At 49.8% G+C, this 21458-nt stretch overlaps 1 protein-coding gene across 9 annotated transcripts in view; it reads left to right on the forward strand.

Annotated features, from left to right (window-relative positions):
• Positions 1-21458, forward strand: part of LOC122420196 (carcinoembryonic antigen-related cell adhesion molecule 7-like) — a 320198-nt gene that overhangs the window by 292251 nt on the left and 6489 nt on the right. For 4 of the 9 annotated variants that reach the window (XR_006263216.1, XR_006263215.1, XM_043435060.1 and 1 more), the window contains exons 1-4: positions 9653-9898; positions 10812-11171; positions 15714-15992; positions 17275-17553. Coding sequence is in view for 7 of the 9 variants with exons in the window: in XM_043435060.1 (XP_043290995.1) it covers positions 9835-9898; positions 10812-11171; positions 15714-15992; positions 17275-17553 (982 nt within the window). In the remaining 2 variants the exon portion in view is untranslated. Of the gene's footprint in view, positions 1-9650; positions 9899-10811; positions 11172-15713; positions 15993-17274; positions 17554-21458 lie in introns of those variants that run through there. The other 5 variants (XM_043435063.1, XM_043435062.1, XM_043435064.1 and 2 more) reach the window with 3 other exon arrangements.

Consider the following 21458-nt stretch of genomic DNA (forward strand, 5'->3'; position numbering starts at 1 on the left):
CTTTTGTGTCAGGGGCTCCGCACAGAAAATAAGAAGTAGCAGTTGTCTACCTCCACGGCCAGAAATGGGTCTCACTCCGTTTCTAGGCATCTCAGGCCAGTCATCAACCCCCTTCTCTTCCGTGTTCCCGCCTGTGCCTGTTCTGTCCGTCTGCCCCGCTTACCTTCTCAGGACGCCTTCTTGAGAAGCAGGAGCGCCCTGAAGGGAACTCGGCCCCTTGCGCTGTTAGTATTGTTTACAGCCCAAGAGGCCGCACTGGTGCGCACGCTCCTTAGGACACAAGGTGCAGATTATGACTCAGCCCTGGGTTTCTTGAAGAGCCTCTGGAATTCTTCTCCCATGGGGTGCACGGGACCCAATGTGTTGGCACAGAAAGGGAGGACGGGAGGAGGAGAGGCGCACCTGCTTCCCACCAGCCTTCTGCACAGATGGGGCCTCCTTGGGCTGCTGAGAGAAAAGCTTTATTCCACCTTCATGACAGACCTCCTGCTGTGTGGAACTGGCCCCCCAGAGAGGGGTGGCTGGGAGTGCTCTGTACTCAGGTAACTCTTTCAGGGTTTTCTCACCCTGATATAGACTGTGTACACCTCCCCTCATGCAAGCACTTCTGCATAATTTAATTTTGCCTGGCTGAGGCCACTTCTGAACGATTTGTAAAAATTGCTCTATATTTATAATAAATATTGTGTATCAGATATCAACATGCTGCCTCACAGTTGGTACTGCTTTCTACATTGCCTTCCTTACAGGCAGAAGAAATAGAAATTGCTCAACAGGGAGTCAGAGTGAGCCTGTTTCTAAGTCCAGAGGTATTGGATCCTGGGATCTGAGAGCTCAATCAATTCGTGTGCACACCTGCTGACAAAGTGCGTCCACCTAGAGCCACAGGTCACTGCTCCAACCTGCCTGGAGGACCTGCCTGTCTTCCTCTGGGAGAGAAGGAGAGAAGATCATTTCATGAGTAAAAGGTCTGCTGGGCTCTTCATTTGGGACACACCACACTGCCCACACAGATGGCTCCAGTGCATCCCATGCCTGATCCAGTGTTCACACCCACAGTCTCCATGGGCCCAGGTGTGTAGAAGTCTCTCCTACACGTCCTGCCTCCTTGTTTCCTGTCCCTTTTTCTGCCCCTCAGAGTCAGAGCTCTTCCAACCAGGATAACCTTCCTTTATTAATTCCACCCAGAATTAGCCTGTCATCTCATTTCCTTCACTTCCAAGCAATTGGAACATGTGCTGTCTTTCCCGTCCTCAGCCCCTGATTTCCCCTGGCCCTCTGCTGTGGTGCTTCCATCCCAAGACCACTGGACGCAGCACTAAAATCAGTACCCAGGGGATTTCCCTGGTGGTAAAGAATCCATCTTCCACTGCGGGGCCACTGGTTGATTCCCTGGTCCAAGAAGATCCCACATGCCATGGAGCAACTAAGTCCATCCGCCAAAACTACTGAGCCTGTGCTCTGCAACAAGAGAAGCCACCACAGTGAGAAGCCCACCCACCACAACTAGAGAGAGAGCCCTCACTCTCCACAACTAGAGAAAAGACTGTGAAGCAATGAAGATCAGCCAAACATAACATAAACAAATACTTTATTTTTTTAATTGGCAGTAGAATTAATCGCCTTGGACTTCCCAAGTCGTGCTAGTGGTATAAAGAACCCAACCACCAATGCAGGACATGTAAGAGACAAGGGTTCGATCCCTGGGTCAGGAAAATCCCCTGACGGAGGGCATGGCAACCCACTCCAGTGTTCTTGCCTGGAGAATCCCATGGACAGAGGAGCCTGGTGGGCTAACATTTAGAGGGTCCTAAAGAGTCGGACTACTGAAGCAACTTAGCACACATGCAATCAATGGTGTGAGAATTCACCCTTAATATTAGCTTTTATCACCTGGAAGTAGTCTGGTCAACCCATTCATGTTGGACCACCGACAGGGCTTTACAGCGGAAGGCCCTCATTTATTCTTATTTTGCTTGAGGGAATGGGCTCACAGCAGAAATTCACCTGTAACTCTGAGTCCACTCTGTCCAGGGCTACACAGAAAAATATTATATCTAAATTATCCTAACCTCCATCAGTTTCCTGGGAGAGAGAAGTTCTGCTGGCAGAATGTGGTGGGTAGGATATTAACAGGAAAGGATGACATTCACAAGAATCTTTACCCTGGAACTCTCCCTGGTGGTCCAGTGGCTAAGACTCCTTGCTCCCAGTGCAGCGGACCTGGGTTCCAACCTTGGTCAGGGAACTAGATCCCTAAGGCCGCAGCTAAGAGTTCGAGTACTGCAGCTAAAGATCTTGAAAGCCGCAATGAAGATGGAAGATCCTGGTGCTGTACCTAAGACTCGGCCCAGCCAAATTAAATAAGTAAATTTTTAAGAGTAGAATAGTACAGGAGAGCTTTAAAAAAGAAAAAAAAAAAAGCCCTTGTCCAACCAAGATGGCTCTGGGCTTTGCCCATGCTGCCCTGAGGACCGAGGGATCACGGATAGCTCTCCAACTTTTTCCTCTGCAAATGCAGGAAGGGACACGGAAAATGGGGCTGGCTGATGTCCACACAAATATGAGCAGGAAGAAGCAACCACAGGTGGTAGACATGTCATGAACAGTTGCTCCTTGTTCCCTTCCAGTGCCCTGAGCCCTCCTGGCCTCTTCAGTCCAGGCTCTGGGGGGAAAAGACACCATGTACGTCTGTGCATGCATACTGAGTCGTTTCAGTCATGTCCAGTTCTTTGCGACCCCGTGGACTGTAGCCCACCACCCTCCTCTGCCCATGGGAATTCTCCAGGCAAGAATACTGAGTGAGTTGCTATGCCCTTCTCCAGGGGATCTTTCCCACACAGGGATCGAACTCACATCTCTTACGTCTCCTGCATTGGCACATGGGTTCTTTACCATGAGCGTCACCTGGGAATCCCAAAAGATCCCACAGAACACACGATTATTCAGAAAAGCTACCATCTCTTTCATCTGACCTTCCCCCAGGAGCTCCCTCTCCCCTGCTCCTTGCAGTCTCATTTCCACATGATTCGTCCCCTCATCACTCTTGGTCCATCGGGACTTGCTGATGCCTCCCTGTATCTGCCTATGCAGTCCCTGCATGGGATGGCCTCTTCCCCTTACCCGTAAACCTGCACCCTCCCCTCTTACAGCCAGACTCACTGCCCTCTGCCACAGTTCGTCCAAATCTCCGCGGGTGAACCCCAGAATCCCCCTCTGAAGCGCCCCCCCCCCCGGCCCTCTCCTCCTTCGTCTGTAACTACATGCTCAGGACCGGTTCTGTGCTCCCATCATGTGTCCTACAGATCTCTGAGTACCTGACATTCAGGCAGGATGGGTCTAGCTGGGCTTGTCAGTGGTGCCGCCACGCCTTCGCGAGGAATTGGCACTGAAAGTGCTCATAGTAGGAATAAAGGAAAGAACAATGGTAGATGGGTGGACTCCTGCCTCGGCCCCTGTATAATTACTATGAGAGTGCTTGGGGCGTGAAGAAATGGACATTCACATACACGCCCAGCGCTATTTTGGCGCCACCTTGTCACAAGGTAAGGGGTAGAATCCTCTCCTAAATTTTTTGTTTTTGAGATAAAATTCACTTAAGCTGACATTCACCATTCTAACCCTTTTGAAGTGTGGGACCAAGGGAATGTGGCCCATCCCCTCCTCCCAGAGTTCTACTGGGCGGCAGGCATCCTGCACTGACTGCCCAGCGGGCAGGGCAGAGCCCATCTTGGCCCAGGAGTTGGTGTCCAGAGCACTATCTGAGCCAGATGGTGACATCAGGACACATAAAGATATCTCCCACACCACATCCCACCCCCACTGTGGGAACTGCTAGACTCACTCTGCCCGTAAGTGTCCTCAAGGACCCCGAGTGGGGGGGCTTCCCCGGTGGCTCAGCAGTAAGGAACCCGCCTGCCGTGCAGGAGACACAGAGATGGGGCTTCGATCCCTGGGTCAGGAAGATCCCCTGGAGAATGAAATGGCAACCCACTCCAGCCTTCTTGCCTGGGAAACCCCATGGACAGAGGCGCCTGGGGGCCACGGTGGATGGGGTCACAGAGAGTCAGACAGGACTGCAGTGACGGGGAAGCAGCAGCACCATGAGCCTGGTGCGCTCCGTCATGTCCGGTTCTCTGTGACCCCGTGGCTGGAGCCCACCATGGAATTTCCCAGGCGTGGACACAGAATGATTTGGGGAGGAGAGTAACCACCATCCTTAGACAAAATGATAGACATGCCTTTGCTTTAAAATGATCCTGGGCTTCCCTGGTGGCTCAGTAGTGAAGAATCCACCTGCCATTGCAGGAGACATGGGTTTGATCCCTGATCAGGAAAGACCCCACATGCCGCGGGGCAACCAGGCATGCGCTCCACAGCTATCGAGCCTGTGCTCTGGAGCCCGGAAGTCACACCTACAGAGCCCACGAGCCCCAGAGCCCATGGTCTGCAACAAGAGGAGCCACTGCAGTGAGAAGCCCGAGCACCGCAACTAGGGAAGGACCTGAGCAATGAAGACCCAGCACAGCGAAAACTGAACAGATAAATAAAACATACTTGGTTTAAAACACACACACACACACAAGACCTCATGGATTAGGCTACTCCTGAGGAAAACAGACACCCCAGAGGGGGACCCTCCAGAGTGACTGTGTCATGCCTGACCAGAGGTCGAGAGCATCTCCTTATCTGCCTTATTCCCCTCAGTTATTCCAGGAGCACCTGGGACTCTGTGTGAGGTATTCTCTCCCCTCTCTGGGGCTCCTCTGGGGCTTCTGGGTTGAGCCCCTGAAGGCCTTCTCAGAGAAAAATACCTCTGAGTTTTTCCCACTCAGCTCACTAGGTTACTGCTAAGTTTTCCACCTATCTATGTTTATCTTGATGGAAACACAAGGAGGTCTCTGCACCAGAGAAGAGACCATTTACTCAGAGACAGGGACCCAAAGACTTAGATTGGAATGCTGTATGGATTTATCATTTGAGACCTTCTCACCAATACCCTGGGAGAGTTCAGAGCACACAGCTTTCACCACGACAGTGAGATACGACTTTGTAAGGAAGCCCCAGCAGCCTTGAAGAGCTAGTTCTGCGATGGCTCTTCTCTGGAGCTAAGAAATTACAGTGGGAACCGCTGCCACAGAAGTGGGAAACCTCAATGCAATGGGGGTAACTGGCTTGAGAGGCAGCAGGTCTAAGAGGCGTTTGTTGTTCAGTTGCTAAGTCGTGTCCAAGTCTTGGTGACCCCATGGACTGAAGCACACCTGGCTCCTCTGTCCTCCACTATTTCCCAGAGTTCGCTCAAATTCATGTCTACTGAGCCAGTACTTAATCACCAAAGGGAAGGTGGGCCATGCTCACCATAATGGACAGTAGAGTCAATGCTGCAATCAGAAGAGTCTGACTCAGCAGAGAACAAAGGCACTGGCTAACGGAAATGAAAGAAACAGGAAGTCTAACAAATTCTTACTTGACCCGTATACATGAAAGAGCTCTAAATCAAGTGAAAAAAAGGCGAATAAAATCAAGAAAAAAAAGAGTCACATCCTTCACTCAATTCCTAGCTTAAAGACCCAGAATCCTTGGGGTGTAGGTATCTTTTTTAGCACTGCTTACAATAGCCAGGACATGGAAGCCACCTCAGTGGCCATCAACAGCAGAATGGATAAAGAAGATGTAGTACATATATATGATGGAATATTCTTGTTGTTTAGTCACTAAGTCATCTCTGACTCTTTTCCTCATGCCTTGTCTTCTTGTCCCCATACCTCTTTGCATCTGGCTGTTCCTGAGTTATGCGTGCTTGCATGCAAAGTCCCTTCAGTCGGGTCTGACTCTGTGACCCTATGGACTGTGTCCTGCTGGGCTCCTCTGTCCTTGGGATTCTCCAGGCAAGAATATTGGGATGGGTTGCCATGCCCTCCTCCAGGGGATCTTCCTGACCCAGGGATCAAACCTGTGTCTCTTAATGTCTCCTGTATTTGCAGGTGGGTTCTTTACCACTAGCGCCACCTGGAAAGCCTGTTCCTGAGTTGTATCTTTGAATAATAATCCCAGGACTTCCCTGGTGGTCCAGTGGTTAAGAATCTGCCTGCCAAGGCAGGGGACATGAGTTCAATACCTGGTATGAGAAGATTCCCCCATGCCTCAGAGCAATTAGACCTGTGGCCTCAAGGACCGAAGGCCGAGGGCCTGGAGCCTGTACTCCGCAACAAGAGAAGCCACCACAAGGAGAAGCCCGCGCACCACAACTAGAGGACGGCCGTGCACAGCAACAGAGACCCAGCACAGCCAAAACTAAATCAACATAGAAGTAGCAGCCCAAGTATCATGGATCCCTCTCCTGTTACCTGCCCTCTCTCTCTGAGCCACACCTGTGGCCCCATGGAGAAGTCCCGCTGACCAATCAATGGCAAAAGAGAAATCTTGAGGCTTGTTTACAGGGAGTTCTGCTTGATGTGCAGACACCACGTGAAAGGGAAAAACTGCGGCGCGACAGACCCTTTCTGAAACCCCCCTGAAAGCCAGAACTAAGAGAAATCCTCTGGGGGGGTGGGGGCAGGGGAAGGAACTTCAGATAGGGCACCTAACTGTCCATTTCACCTGGAAGGAGGAATGGCCAGAGGTGTGACTATACACTGATTCACGGGCTGTGGCCAATGGCTTGGCTGGGCCGTCAGGGATTTGGTTAAGAACATGACTAGAAAATTGGTGTTAAGGTGATCTGGGACAGAAATGTATGGATAAACCTCTCTGAATTCTCACCTTTCACCTCAGCAAGAGATTTAAATAATCAAGTGGATAGAATGACCTGTTCTGGGGACACCTGTCAGCCTCTTTTTTTTTTTTTAACATTTATTTACTTATTTTTGGCTGCGCTGGGTCTTCATTGCTGTGTGCGGGCTTTCTCTAGTTGCAGTGAGTGGGGGTTCCTCTCAACTGCAGTGGCTTCTCTTGTTGCAGAGCACAAGCTCTAGGGTGCTCGGTCCTCAGTAGTTGCAGCCCGTGGGCTCTGGGCCCAGGGTCACTAGTTGTGGCACACGGGCTTAGTTGCCCCAGACCAGGGATCGAACCCACATCCCCTGTGCTGCCAGGCAGATTTTCAACAGCAGGACCATCAGGGAAGCCCCAGTCAGCCTCTTTCCCCAGCTACCCCTGCCTTCGACTGGTGGGCTCACGAATGTAGTGGCCACGGCGGTGAGGATGCAAGTCATACGTGGACTCAGCAACACAGACTTCCACTCACCAAGGCTGACCTGGCTACAGCCACCGCTGAGGGCCCAGTCTGTCAGGCCCGAGACCCGCCGGGCCTCAGGTAGGGCACTGCTCCCCAGGGTGATCAGCCAGTTACCTGGTGGCAGGCTGATTACAGTGAACCTTCTCTTTGATAAAAGGGCAGACTTCTCTTCTTACTGGGACAGGCAGGTACTCCGGATACAGATCTGCCTTCTCTGCAAGCAAATGTCTCTGCCCAAACTACCATCCATGGCTGCCTTGGTGGTCCAGAGGTTGGGAATCCACCCACCAATGCAGGAGACAGGGGTTTGATCCCTGGGCCGGGAGGATCCCACCCGCCTCAGAGCAACTAAGCTCAGTGTTACAGCTACTGAGCCCGAGAGCCACAGCTACGGAAGCCCGCGTGCCCTGGAGCCTCTGCTCCGCAACCAGAGAAGCCACCGCAATGTGCCCCGCACCGAAGGGTAGCCCCTGCTCACCGCAACGAGAGAAAACCTGAGTGCAGCCACAAAGACCCAGGGAGACCAAAAGTAGAAAATACATTATCATTTTTTACTACTAATAAGGAAATTCAGGCAGGGAACTCCGCAACAAGAGAAGCCACCACAATGAGAAGCCCACGCTCCTCAACTGGAGAAAGGCCGTACACAGCAACAACTGCTACTGCTGCTGCTAAGTCACTTCAGTCGTGTCCGACTCTGTGCGACCCCATAGACGGCAGCCCACCAGGCTTCCCCATCCCTGCGATTCTCCAGGCAAGAATACTGGAGTGGGGTGCCAGTGCCTTCATTCCTCTCCAATGCATGAAAGTGAAAAACGAAAGTGAAGTCGCTCAGTCGTGTCCGACTCTTAGCGACCCCATGGACTGCAGCCTACCAGGCTCGTCTGTCCCTGGGATTTTCCAGCAAGAGTACTGGAGTGGGGTGCCATTGCCTTCTCCGACACAGCAACAAAGACCCTCGATAATCCATGAGGTTAGGCAGAACCGCGTGGTGTGGGGACTGCATTTCCTACTCTGTACACCAGAGGGCAGCAGAGTTCCTCCACGGCCTCGAGTCTCCCCAAGGGTCTCAGACCTCCCTCAGCCCAGCAGTCAGACCCTCACCGGTGTCACCTCAGTCCACGGTCCTCCTCGCTCTCCACGCCCCCCACACTGGACTCCAGCACCTCCTCCATACAGCCAGGCATGGGCCCATTTCACACCATTAGGAACGACTATTCCTTCAGGTCTTCAGTGTGTGTCCCCTGGAAGCTGTGGCCCCACTAGACCCCCAAGGAGAAAGACGGAGGATCCCTCTCACCCGGCGTTACTCACGCCCTCTTTCCAGCCCCTCAGTCCTTTTCTGGAGTCTTCCGATGGGAATAGAACACAACCTTCTCACAGCCTCTGAGAACCCTGGGAAGACCCTCAACGTGACAGTCGCCTCGGACTCTTTGCGACCCCATGGCTGTCGCCCGCCAGGCTCCTCTGTCCATCTGATTCTCCAGGCAAGAATACTGGAGTGGGTTGCCATGCCCTCCTCCAGAGGATCTCCCCCACCCAGGGATTGAACCCTGGGCTCCTGCATTGCAGGCGGATTCTTTACCAGCTGAGCCACCAGGGAAGCCCCCAGTGTTACAAAGGGAAATAATAGCCTGCTTCCGAGATCCTGGGGTCTCTGTGTCATGCTGGCAGACCCCAGACCAGAACACAGCAGAGGCGGCCACTGGGGGGAGGGCGGCGGCCTCTCAGTTAACTTGTCACCATCAGCCTTGCTATAGAAAGTGTGCTCCACAGTCCAGTATGGTCAGCATCACCTGAGAGCTTGTTAGATGCAGACTCTCAGGTCCACCCAACCCCTGCTGAGTCAGGCTCTGCATTTTAACAGGATCTGCAGACCCTCCCTGTGCATCCACGTTGGGGAGAGGCTGCCCCGCCCCACATTCTGGAATATCAGCCAGGCTGGGCAAGCATGTGACCTGTGTGGCTGCTGAAGCAGCTTTCCTAAGGTCCCTCTGGGGGGTTCAAAGCCTTCATGCAGCACCACAGGTGGTTCCCGTGCACCGTGGGGACACCGTCCCTATGACTAGAGTTCCTGATGCACCTCCTCCCCACCCCCCAGGCTCCTGCTCTGCAGGGGAAAGCCAGAAGGAGAACATGAAGCCGGAGACTGTGGAAGGGGGGAGGCTGACTGCACCCCCAACTGAGACCTAAGGGGGAACGCCCAGGACAGGAGCCCCAGGGAGGTGCTCTCCCCAACAGTGGGGGAAACTGCGTACGTGTGTGTGTGTGTGTGTGTGTGTGTGTGTGTGTGTGTGTGTGTGTAGGGTGAGAAGTCAAGCTGCCAAGGCAGAAACAGCAGGCTTCCCAGGCAAATGAAATGTAACAGAAAGGGAAGAGGGAAGAGGAGAGAAGGCAGGCTGGAATGAGAGGGGAGGGAGAGGGTGGGGCCTGGGCAGAGACCCCGCCCCCGGGCCTCTTGAACTAGCTAGTGCTCCTGCCCCGGGAGGAGGCCCAGCACAGAGGGGGAAGCAGAGCTCACACAGCGACTGCAGGGCTTGTGAGCGTTTCTGGAGCAGAAGTTTTCCTCACAGAGAGGGACACAGCAGACAGCAGGCACCATGGAGCCCCCCTCAGGCCCTTTCAGCAGACGGAGTGTCCCCTGGAACAGGCTCCTGCTGGCAGGTGAGTGGGGACAATTTTCAGGGAGTGGGCATAGACAGTTTTCAGGGAGAACAGGAGACTGTGTGGGATCTCTGGGAGAGACGGTGCTCTGAGAGGGGACAGAGTGCTTCTCTTCAGACCTGAAGGCAGAGGACAGGGGAGCAGGGCAGGGTGGGGGGCTCAGCCACAGGAGATGCGCCATGAACTAGAACTGGTGAGAGGCAGGAAAACTTCAACTAGTGTAGCTTTTACAAGTTATTCTTCACTGAGCAGTAACTGTTGAAAACATGACGATAATAATAAGTTATGTCTGGTGTCACTACAGAAAACATTTAGCCGTGACACTAAACATTGTCCTTACCCAGCACCCTTAGAAACTGACAAAACCAGGCTGTGGAATTCCTGGGACCTCTCATTCCTTCATCCCCAGGTACAATGTCTGGAGCCTGGTCCTGGCACTGCGTTTCAAGCAGGATCAGACAAGCCCCTGCCCTCACGGAGCTTACACTCTGTGGGGAGGAAGACAGACAAGCAGAGAGATCTAGAATGTGCTGTCAGGCGCTGACAGGCGTCATGCAGGAAATGGAGGAGGGAAGGGTCAGCAAATGAACACGGAGGGTCTTTAGAGCAGGTGGTCGGGGTCGGGGGGAGGAAATCTCCCAAGATGCCACTGAGTGTGAGCAGGTGTGTGAGGGCAGTGAGGGAGTAAGCCGGGGGACAGCTGGGGAAACAGAGGAAATACAGAGCCCAGAGGGGCTGAAGTGATGGGGGTCATGCTGCTGACCTTGAACCAGGAGGACACACACACATATACACACACACAAACACACACCGAGGCTGAGGGATGAAGAGAGCTGCTTAGGACCCAGGGCACCATTTTTCCATTCCCCACACAGGTCAGGATATTAACTGATTTCTCTCTCTTCCCTCCTAGTCTCACTCGTAACTTTCTGGCCCCTGCCCACAACGGCCCAGCTCACTATTGAAGTGGTGCCCCCACTTGCTGCAGAAGGATCGGATGTTCTTCTACTTGCCCACAACGTGACAGAGAATCCTCTAGGCTATACCTGGTACACAGGAGAAAGGGTAGAAAACAGCCAGCTAATTGCATCATATAGAGCAGACACTAATGTAACTACCAAAGGGCCTGCACACAGCAGTCGGGAGACACTTTACACCAATGGAACCCTGATGATCCAGAACATCACCCAGAAAGACACAGGATCCTACACCCTGCTCATTTTAAAGAATGATTTACAGACAGAAAGACAGACTGGACACCTCCACATACACCGTGAGTGCTTCCTCTTACCTCGGGGTGTTGGGGTGGGGAGCAGTTCAATTCTGCTTTGACAGACCCGGATGGTGCTTCCATCTCCCTCTACATTATGTGCCGTGTTGGGGTTTGAACATTTAGTGCAGGACACACACAGTGGAGACGAACTCCTAAGGGTCAGAATTCCACTCAGGGGATCTGGACCCTGCAAACACCGTGCAGAAAGAAGGACGGTCTGATGGGAGGGACTCAGCAGAGGGAGAGAACTCTCAGTCCAGTCCCCCTGGGTCCCTCCCTGCAACCATGACCCTGAGGAAGACCCTGCAGGACTCAGTAGGGGCCTGACCTGAGGGATCCTCACAGAGAAGCTCAGGCCCACGGGGAAGCCCCTCCCCAGACCCTGTCCCAGGGTCCCGGCTCCAGTGACCACGGAGAACCTGGGCCGCTGGTGGGTGATGGCCTCCCAGGCGGGGCTGACTAGGGCGGATGATTCCCAGCTCCCTGAGGCCAGGGTTTCTCAGCAGGTCACCGGCCAGGGCTCAGCCCCAAGAGCCGCGTCTGAGCAGGGGTGGAGTCCAGGCCTTCCCCTGAGACTCAGCATGGAGAGCAGGTTAGGCTGGGTCCCCATGCCATTAGCCGACCCCCTGAGCCTCAGTGGAGACTCCAGAGGAAGGTCAGCGTCCCCAAGAAGGACCAGAGGAAGAGAAGACGCTCCCGGCAGCTCCTCACCCCTCAGTGGGCAGCCCAGGGAGCCCTCTCCTGTGGATGCGAATAGTAGAGGCAGGGTTTTCTTTTTAAAAATATTTATTTATGTATTTATTAGGCTGCATCGGGTCTTCATTACGACATACAGGATCTTTCGTTGTGGTTCGTGGGCTTTGTTGGTCCACTTAGTTACTCCGAGGCCTGTGGGATCTTAGTTCCAAAACCAGCAGAACCTGCATCTCTAGCATTGCAGGGCAGATTTTTAACTACTGGACTACCAGGAAGTCCCTAGACACAGTTTCTATGTCCAGCTTTAGACCAGCTAATTATTCATGATTTAAGGTTAATACACAGACAACATGGCACTCCTGATGCCATTTACCATTTATTCTGTTTTACTGAAGACAAGCTCAGTAAACTACAGGGAGATACAGTCAGTGAATCAGAGTCACACAGACCATGAGTGGCCAGTCAGGGGAAATATGTGTGGAAGGGTCAGGCCAACATCACAGCCCCACCCTCTCCTCCCTCCCAGGGGCCTTATCTAGGAACCCGGAAACCAAGTATTGGTTCAGATCCTTTCTTCTTGGGCCTCCTCAACCAGAGGGAGATTCTAGTGTGAAAAGTCAAGGGAAATGGACAATTAATCCCGTTTACTCTGGAACTAGAGCTTCCCAGGTGGCCTCTAGTGGTAAAGAACCCACCTGCCAATACAGGAGATGTAAGAGACACGGGTTCGATCACTGGGTCAGGAAAATGCCCTGGAGGAGGGCATGGCAACCCAGTCCATGATTCTTGCAAATTACCTGCATCAACAATCAAATTAGTGACAGGAATGTCCAGGCCTCCCCTCCTTAGGTAGCCGATGTACAAGCTCCTCGCACTGAGTGAACCAGAGATCATTTATTTGCTGGTTACTGGAGGTGTTGGGTGTCACTCCCACTGGAGTAAAATGGAAAGGACTCAGTCTGCTTCCTCACTCCCCATCCACACCTGCACCCAGCGCAGGGCCTGACAGGCTCTCAGTGTTTCTTTGGGGAAGGAAGAATGGAAGGAAAAAGGACGGATGAATGATCTGTGATCTCTTCAGGCTCTGGAATCTGGATGCAGAGTCCTAGGAGGCTCTGGCCACGCCTGCCGCCTGTCTCTCCAGGGAGGGGACCGGTGTTTTATCCTCTGACCACCTGCCCCTAAAGCGCACTGGGAGCCAAGTCTCACCGGGGCTATGGGGCTGCTCTGCTGTGGGAGGGTTTCCAGGGGTGGGGGCCGGGGGGCTGCTTCTGGGCCGCAGTGGCACTCTTAGACTTCTGGATGTTTGAAGTCACTTGAAACCCCCACTTTGAAGTCGCTTGTAAATGGACATTTCTCGCTCTCAGCTCTTTCCATGTCTCTCACCTTCCTCCTTCATTTCAGCCGGGACTGGCCCTGCTCTGCACAGCACCCCGCCCTGAGATTCGTGCATGCACTCTCAGCCATGTTTGACTGTTTGCTCCTCTGTCCATGGAATTTTCCAGACAAGTATACTGGAGCCAGTTGCCATTTCCTTCTCCAGGGAATCTTCCCAACTCGGGGATCAAATTCACGTCTCTTGCATCTCCTGCATTGGCAGGCAGGTTCTTTCCCAGCTGAGCCACTAAGGAAGCCCCCGCACCCCACCCTTGTTCATTCACTTAGTCATGTCTGACTCTTTGCAATCTTATGGACTGTGGGAGCTCTCCAGGCTCTTCTGTCCACGGAATTTTTTCAGGCAAGAATACTGGCAAGTGAAAGTGAAAGTGTTAGTTGCTCAGTCATATCCAACTCTTTGTGACCCAGTGGACTGTAGCCTGCCAGGCTCTTCTGTCCATGGAACTCTCCAGGCAAGAATACTGGAGCAGGTTGCCATTTCCTTCTCCAGGGAATCTTCCCAAACTCATGTTTCTCATGTTTCCTGCATTGGCAGACGGGTTCTTTACCAGCTGAGCCACTAGGGAAGCACCGCCCCCACCCCCAAAGCCTTAAGCTTTCCACAGATACTTCCCCAAATAACTGACTGCCCTGTTCCCAGCCTGGCTTCTGGCCAGGTGCACCCTCCCAGGCGATAGTAAAGGACTCAGAAATCTGGGAGCAGCAGCCTCTGTGGGGCTCCAGCACAAGCCACTTTCCCCAGGTCACCAGGAGAATGAACTTCAGCTTTGCCTTGGTCCAGGGGTCTTTCCCTCCATGGTGCCAGCCAGTGGAATCATGCCACGTGGCAAGGATATGTAGCCCTCCCTCACCGATCTATTCCCTAATGTGACTCAAGCAGGAAGCCAAAGGCAGCAAGACAGGTCTGCAGTCCCCAGGGGCTCATGGGCTCACTTCACCTCTTTGACTTGTGACTCACAGCCTTGTCCTGGTGTGACCCTCCTGTTCCTCTCAGGGATTCCCGAGACCTTCCCAGGATGGGACTGACAGACCTGTGCCATCTGACTGCTTTCTTGCCTACTTCATCACCCGTGTGTCCTCAGGATGTCACCTTTATCACAGGGTGGGATGCTCTCCGACGATGAGGGGCCCGAGCCACTGTCTCTTCACTTAGCCTTGGCCCGACTCAGACAAATTTGATCAAACACTTAGTTGTGTTTTCTGAGGCAGAAAGAAAAAAAAAAACATGCCACACGCCTGTGGTGGGCCCCCTTCCCATTTGCCTGATTTGCCATGGAAACTGGTGAGAGGGGCCTCTTCCTCTAACTTTATTAATAGAACACATATCATTTCTGGGCTTCCTTGCTGGCTCAGACAGTCAAGAATCCGCCTACAATAAGGGAGACCTGGGTTCATTCCCTTGGTTGGGAAGGTCCCCTGGAGGAGGGCATGGCAACCCACTCCAGTGTTTTTGCCTAGAGAATCCCATGGACAGAGGAGCCTGGAGGGCTGCAGTCCATGGCGTCGCAAAGAGTCAGACAAGACTGAACGACTGAGCACATATCATTTCTGCTCTTTGAGATCATTCCTCCCGTTTTTAAAACAGAGACTCTGACTTGCCCTCTGATTCATTCTGTCCTCTTTTTCTTTAAACTTTAATGTCCATTTATTTATTTATTTGTGGCTCTGCTGGGTCCTCACTGCTGCACACGCGCTCTCTCTAGCTGCAGGGAGTGGGGGCTATGCTTCATTGCGGTGCACAGGCTCCTCACTGTGGTGGCTTCTCTTGTTTCGGGTCCCGGGCTTCAGTAGTTGCAGCACTCAGGTACTGGAGTCCAGGCTCAGTAGCTGTGGAACACGGGCTTAGTTGCCCCATGGCACATGGGATCTTCCCGTATCAGGGATCAAACCCACGTCCCCTGCATTGGCAGGCGGATTCTTTACCACCGAGCCACCAGGGACGTCCCCGTGTGTTATTTCTGCTCAAACACCCAGTTCCAGGCTGCGCTGCCCAGTCTTCTTGGGGTTTAAGAACTAGGGGAATGCCCATCGTTACCCATCTCTGGGAAACCTTGGGAACTGAGGAGACGGTGAAGACATGTCTCCATCAGGCAGTGTAGGTCTGTGCAGCTTGAAGGAACTCAGGACCTGCCCAGTCCGTGTGAGCACCCCAGGGCCAGGGCCAGAGGAAGCAAGTGGTCTCTGAGTCACAGGCCTGGGATTATGCTATCAAACTCTGACACCTGACTGACACTTGAGGAAGTCTGTGCTTCTTCCAGACTTAAGAGCAGATGGCCTCACACTCCCTGAGCTCAGATATTCATGCATTTGTCTCGTGATACACAGACCTGCCTTATTCTTTAAGGGCTCAGTCTGGCTGAGAGGAGAAAGATGGCAACCCTGATTACAAATGCTTTTAGAGGAACCCAAGATATAAAAGGGGCAATGTTCTCTCTGTTATCTGCACAGCGGTGCTACCCACACCCGTCATCACCAGCAACAACTCCAAGCCCTGGGAGCACGAGGACACTGTGGTGTTAACGTGTGGACCTGAGACCCAGAACACCTCCTACATGTGGTGGATCAACAATCAGAGCCTCCCCAACAGCACGAGGCTGGAACTGTCTGAGGACAAGAGGACTCTCACTGTGTTCAATGTGACAAGGAAAGACACAGGGCCCTATGTGTGTGAAGCCCGGAACCCAGTGAGTGTCCGCCGCAGTGACCCATTCACCCTGCAGGTCCTCTGTGAGTAACCTCTGTTCCTACGTGGTCCAGGCCACCTGGCTGAATCTGCAGTGCCGGAGGCCAGGCCGTACCCATCCCTCTTAGGTCCCAATGCATGGAGCCTCACCTTTGGACACCCAGGCTGGCCATGACTTCCTGTCCCAGGCAATTCAGGCAGGCCCAGCCTTGAGCCAAGACTGGGAGGGGATGGACTGCTCTGTCTTGAGAGGCTCAGGGTCACCAGCCTGTGATGGGAGAAACAGGTTAATGTCTCAGATGCAGGATGAGTGAAAATGAAGAGGTAGTTATTGTTGGGAAACTGTAAACCAAGACTGTCCCTGACTCAGATATTTAACTCTTCTACACAGTCCAGGAAGACTGAGTTGGGCCATAAGAAATTATGTAACAGAAAGGGAATGCCTCCCCCACTTTATGGAAGTCCCCTTGGCCCCAGAGATACACAGAGCTGCCAGGCCTGCCTTCACGGAAGTGTAAATAAGAAATGGGACTTGATTTTTTTTAAACTGGAGGATAATTGCTTTACAATGTTGTGTTGGTTTCCGCCGTACAACAGCGTGAATCGGCCATTAGTATACATAAGGTCCCCTTTTTCTTCAGTCTCCCTACCAACCCCCATCCCCCGCCCAGGTTGTCACAGAGCACCAGGCTGAGCTCCCTGTGTTATACACAACTTCCCACTAGCTAGCTATTTTACATATTGGGGCTAAATTTTTTTCAATGTATGTATTTTTATTTACTTATTTGGATGCACTGGGTCATAGTTGTGACATGTGAGATCTTCTGCTTGTGGCATGAAAACTCTTAGTTTCAGGATGTGGGATCTAGTTCCCGGACCAAGGATCAAACCCGAGCCCCTTGCATTGGGAGTGTGATGTCTTAGCCACTGGACCACCAGGGAAGTCCCTGAATTTTTTGATAGTCAAAGAAAATTGTGGGAAAAGGTCCAGGAACGTTAATTAAAAAAAAGAACAACTCCACTTGATGATGAGGATGTTAGACATATGGGCTGAGAAGAGGGTCCTGGTGCTGATACTACGGAGATGTCCAGAGAGACTGGTCAGGGGTCATCCCAGGGTACCTGGGGGTCAGAGAGGAGGGACAGTCCTCTCCTTACAGATCATCAATGAAGAGAGACTCCATACCTTGATCACAGATTCAGGGCCATCATCTAGGTCACCTTTACAGAGGTCACTGGGGCCCGGGGCTGGCTGAGATCTCTGAGAGGGAGCGTGGCCCAGGCCCCTGACCCCCTCTCAGCAGTCACCCCTCTGTCTCTCCACAGACCCAGTGGCACGGCCCTCCCTCCAAGCCAGCAACACCACAGTCGCAGAACATGAGGGTCCCGTGGTCCTGACCTGCCTCACAAATGAGACTGGGGTCTCCATACGCTGGTTCTTCCAAGGCCAGAGTCTCCTCCTCACAAGGGGGATGACACTGTCCCTGGACAATAGCACCCTCACCATAGACCCCGTCAGCAGAAAGGACGCCGGGGATTATCAGTGTGAGGTCTCCAACAGGGGCAACTCCAGCAAAAGTGACCCCCTCAGGCTGCATGTGAAATGTAAGTGACCATTTGCCTTATACTATATCTTTCTCTGTGGATTATTATAACAATCGTGTGGAAAATGGAGAGAGGTCACAGTGGGCAGAATATCAAACGAGACCACTACAGGGCTTCCGAGGTGGCTCAGTGGTAAAGAATCCTGCAATGCAGGAGACGAAGGTTTGATCCCTGGGTTGGGAAGCTCCCCTGGAGGAGGAAATGGCAAACCACTCCAGTATTCTTGCTTGGGAAATCCCATGGACAGAGGAGCCTGGCGGACTACAGTCCATAGGGTTGCAAGGGGTCAGACACAACTGAGCAACTGAATACACACACACAGTAAACAGGTGGCAGAATGAGTAACAGCTCAATCTCTGAATCAAATACAGTTTCTTCTCCTGGGTTTAGCATTTTAGTGTAACTTTCACAACATTCGTTGTTGGTTTTTTTTCCTGTTACCTTTATTTTAATGTGAAGAATACATAAAATATATAATTTTAGCCACTTTTAAGACTGCAGCTCAGTAGCATTAAGTACATTCACATTGCCACTATCCATTTAGAACTTTTTCATCTTATTAAAAACTCTGTACCCCTTAAACAATAACTTCTAGAAGTCCCCCACCTCAAACCCTGGCAAACACCATTCTACTTTCTTTGTCTCTATGAATTTGATTATGATAGTCATTTTGTATAAGTGGAATCATGTTATAGTTCAGTCTCTCAGTCGTGTCCAACTCTTTGCAACCCCGTGGACTGTAGCACACCGGGCTTCCCTGTCCTTCACCATCTCCCAGAGATTGCTTAAACTCATGTCCATTGAGTTTGATGATGCCATCCAACCATTTCATCCTCTGTCATCCCCTTCTCCTCCTGCTCTCCTCCCAGCATTAGGGTCTTTTCCAATGAGTTGGCTCTTTGCATCAGATGGCCAAAGTAGTGGAAGCATGTAATATTATAATTATCCCTTTGGGTCTGATTTATTTCCCTTATTAGCATTATGTCTTCAAGGTCCCATCCATATTATAGCATATATCTGAATTTCATTCCTTTGAAAGGCTGAAGTATATTCCCTTGTATGTATATACAACATTTGATCATTCATAAGTTGATTGTCTTTTAAACTGTTTCTACCTTTTGGCTGTTGTGAACATGCTACCATGAACATGGGTGTCTAAGTATCTGTTCAATCACTGCTTTCAATCTTTTTTATTGTGACTTAATTGCAGTGTGAGGGCTCTTCATTGTGGTGTGTGGGCTTTCTTTAGTTGCAGTGTGATGGCTTCTCTTGCAGTGGCACATGGATTTTCCTGTTGTGGCACATAGGCTTAGTTGCTCCGAGGCATCTGGGACCTTAGTTCCCTGACCAAGGATTGAACCCATGTCCTCTGCATTAGAAGGTGCATTCTTAACCACTGGACCACTAGGGAAGTTCCTGCTTTCAGTCTTTTGGGCACACAACCAGCAGTGGAATCACTGGATCAAATGGCAATTGTTTGTCCAACGATTTGATGAACAGCCATGTAGTTTTCCATGGTGGTTGTACCATTTTGCATTCTCACCCGCAATGCACAAAAGTTTCAATTTTTACACATCCTTGCAAATACTTCTTGTTTTCTGTTTCCTTTTTTTTTTCATAACCATTCTAAAGGGTAAGAAGTGATATCTCACTGTGGTTTTGATTTGCATTCCCCTAATTACTGGTGATGTTGAGCATCTTTTCATGTGATTATTGGCCATTTGTCTGTTTTTTTAAAAAAAAGATTTAAAGGAATATATTTTACAATCTTGTGTCAGTTTCAGGTGTATAGTAAAGTGATTCAGTTATACGTATACATATATACATTCTTTTCCAGACTCTTTAGCCATATAGACTATTACAGAATATTGAGTAGAGCTACCCATGCTATACAGTAGGTCCCTGTTGGTTATCTATTTTATATATAGTAGTATGTATATGTTGACACCATGCTCCTCACTTATTCCCACACACACACATTTCCCCTTTGGTAACCATAGGTTTGTCTTCTAAATATGTTGAGTCTGTTTGAGTTTTGTAAATAAGTTCATTTGTATCACTTTTTAAAATTAGATTCCACTTATGAGTGATAGCATATGACATTTGTCTTTCTCTGTCCAACTTGGTTCACTTAGTATGAGACTCTCTAGGTCCATCCATGTTTTTGCAAATGGGACTATTTCATTCTCCTAATATCTGAGTAATATTCCATGGTACATATATGTACCACATCTTCTTTATCCATTCCTCTTGTTTACATCTTCTTTAATTTCTTTCAGTAGTGTTTATTTATAATTCCTAAATGTATAAATCATTCACCCTCCTAGTTAATTTCTAAGTATTTTGTTCTTTTGATATTATTTTTAATATCAAAATAGAATAAAATTTTCTTGACTTCCTTTTTGAATATATTTTATATAAAAGCAACTGATCTTTTTTTGTTTGTTTTCTTGCAACTGATCTTTACATGTTGTTTTAGTATCCTTCAACTTTGATGAATTGTTTATTAGTTCTAACAGTTTTCTGGGAAATCTTTATCATTTTCTACATATAAGGTCATGTCATCTGCAAACAGAAATAATTTTATTCTTCTTCTGCAATTTGGATGTCTTTTGTGTCTTTTTCTTGCCTAATCCCTCTGGCTAGTATGTCCAATACTATTTTGAATAGAATTGGAAAAAGCAGGCATTGTTATCATGCTCCATCTCAGAAAACAAATGTTCACTCTTTCACCATTTAGGATGATGTTAGCTATGGGATTTTTATATATGACCTTTATTATCTTGAGGTGGTTTCCTTTTTTTCCCAGTTTTGAGTGTTTTATCCTAAAAGGTTAGTGGGTTTTTGTCAAAGGATTTTATTTATTTAACCTCCTTACTTTATACGTCTGTTCATATATTCTATTTCTTTATGATTACATCTTGGAAGCTCTCCTGTTTCCAGGAATTTGTCCATTACACAGAAGTTATCCAATTTGTTGGCATAGGATTATTCCTAGTACTCTTATACTTTGTATTATTTTTGTAGAATTAGTAGTAATGATTCCACATTCATTTCTGATTTTTATGATTTGAATCTTCCCTTTTTTTTCTTAGTCAATCTAGTTAAAGATTTGTCAATTTTGTTAATCTTTTTGAAGAACAAAATACTGGTTTTATTGATTCCATCTACTGTTTCTTCATTCTCTAATTTATTTATCTCCATTCTAATTATTATTATTTCCTTCCTTCTGCTAGCTTTGGGTTTAGCTTTTATTCTTTCCCTCAAGTTGTAAATTTAGGTTGTTGATTTCAGATCCTTCTTTTAATATAAGCATTTACAATTATAAATTCTTGCACGACATTCTTAACTTCTCTGAGCCTCAGAGTCCTCAAGGGAGAACTGCAATAAAAGAACCTTCTTTATGGCATTTTTTCACAGATTTAATGTAAGATTCAACTAAACCCTTAGCAAAATACCCACACGGGGAACATTTTCCAAACAATTTAGCTGCTATAATTATTACTATTATCATTGTTGTTGCTGCTTTAGTTACTAAGTCCTGTCCAAGTCTTTGAGGCCCCATGGACTATAGCTCACCAGGCTCCACTGTCCATGGGATTTCCCAGGCAAGAAGACTGGAGTGGGTTGCCATTTCCTTCTCCAGGGCACCTTCTCAACTTCATTAGGCTGTATACAGTCAGGTGTTCCTAGGACGACTTGACTCTGGATCCACATCTCATTAGCCACATGGCTTTAGGTTTTCCACCACTGTAAACCTCTGATTTTCCATCTATAAAATGGAAATAATGTCTATCTGACTGGGTTATTATATGAATTAAATGAGATATTTGGCAAATATATAGCACAGAGCCTGGCAGAGAATATGTATGTCATAACAATAGCTAATATTAGCACTGATTTTC

The sequence above is a fragment of the Cervus canadensis genome, chromosome 18, assembly GCF_019320065.1.
Source record: "Cervus canadensis isolate Bull #8, Minnesota chromosome 18, ASM1932006v1, whole genome shotgun sequence".
In the NCBI taxonomy this organism is placed as follows: Eukaryota; Metazoa; Chordata; class Mammalia; order Artiodactyla; family Cervidae; genus Cervus; species Cervus canadensis.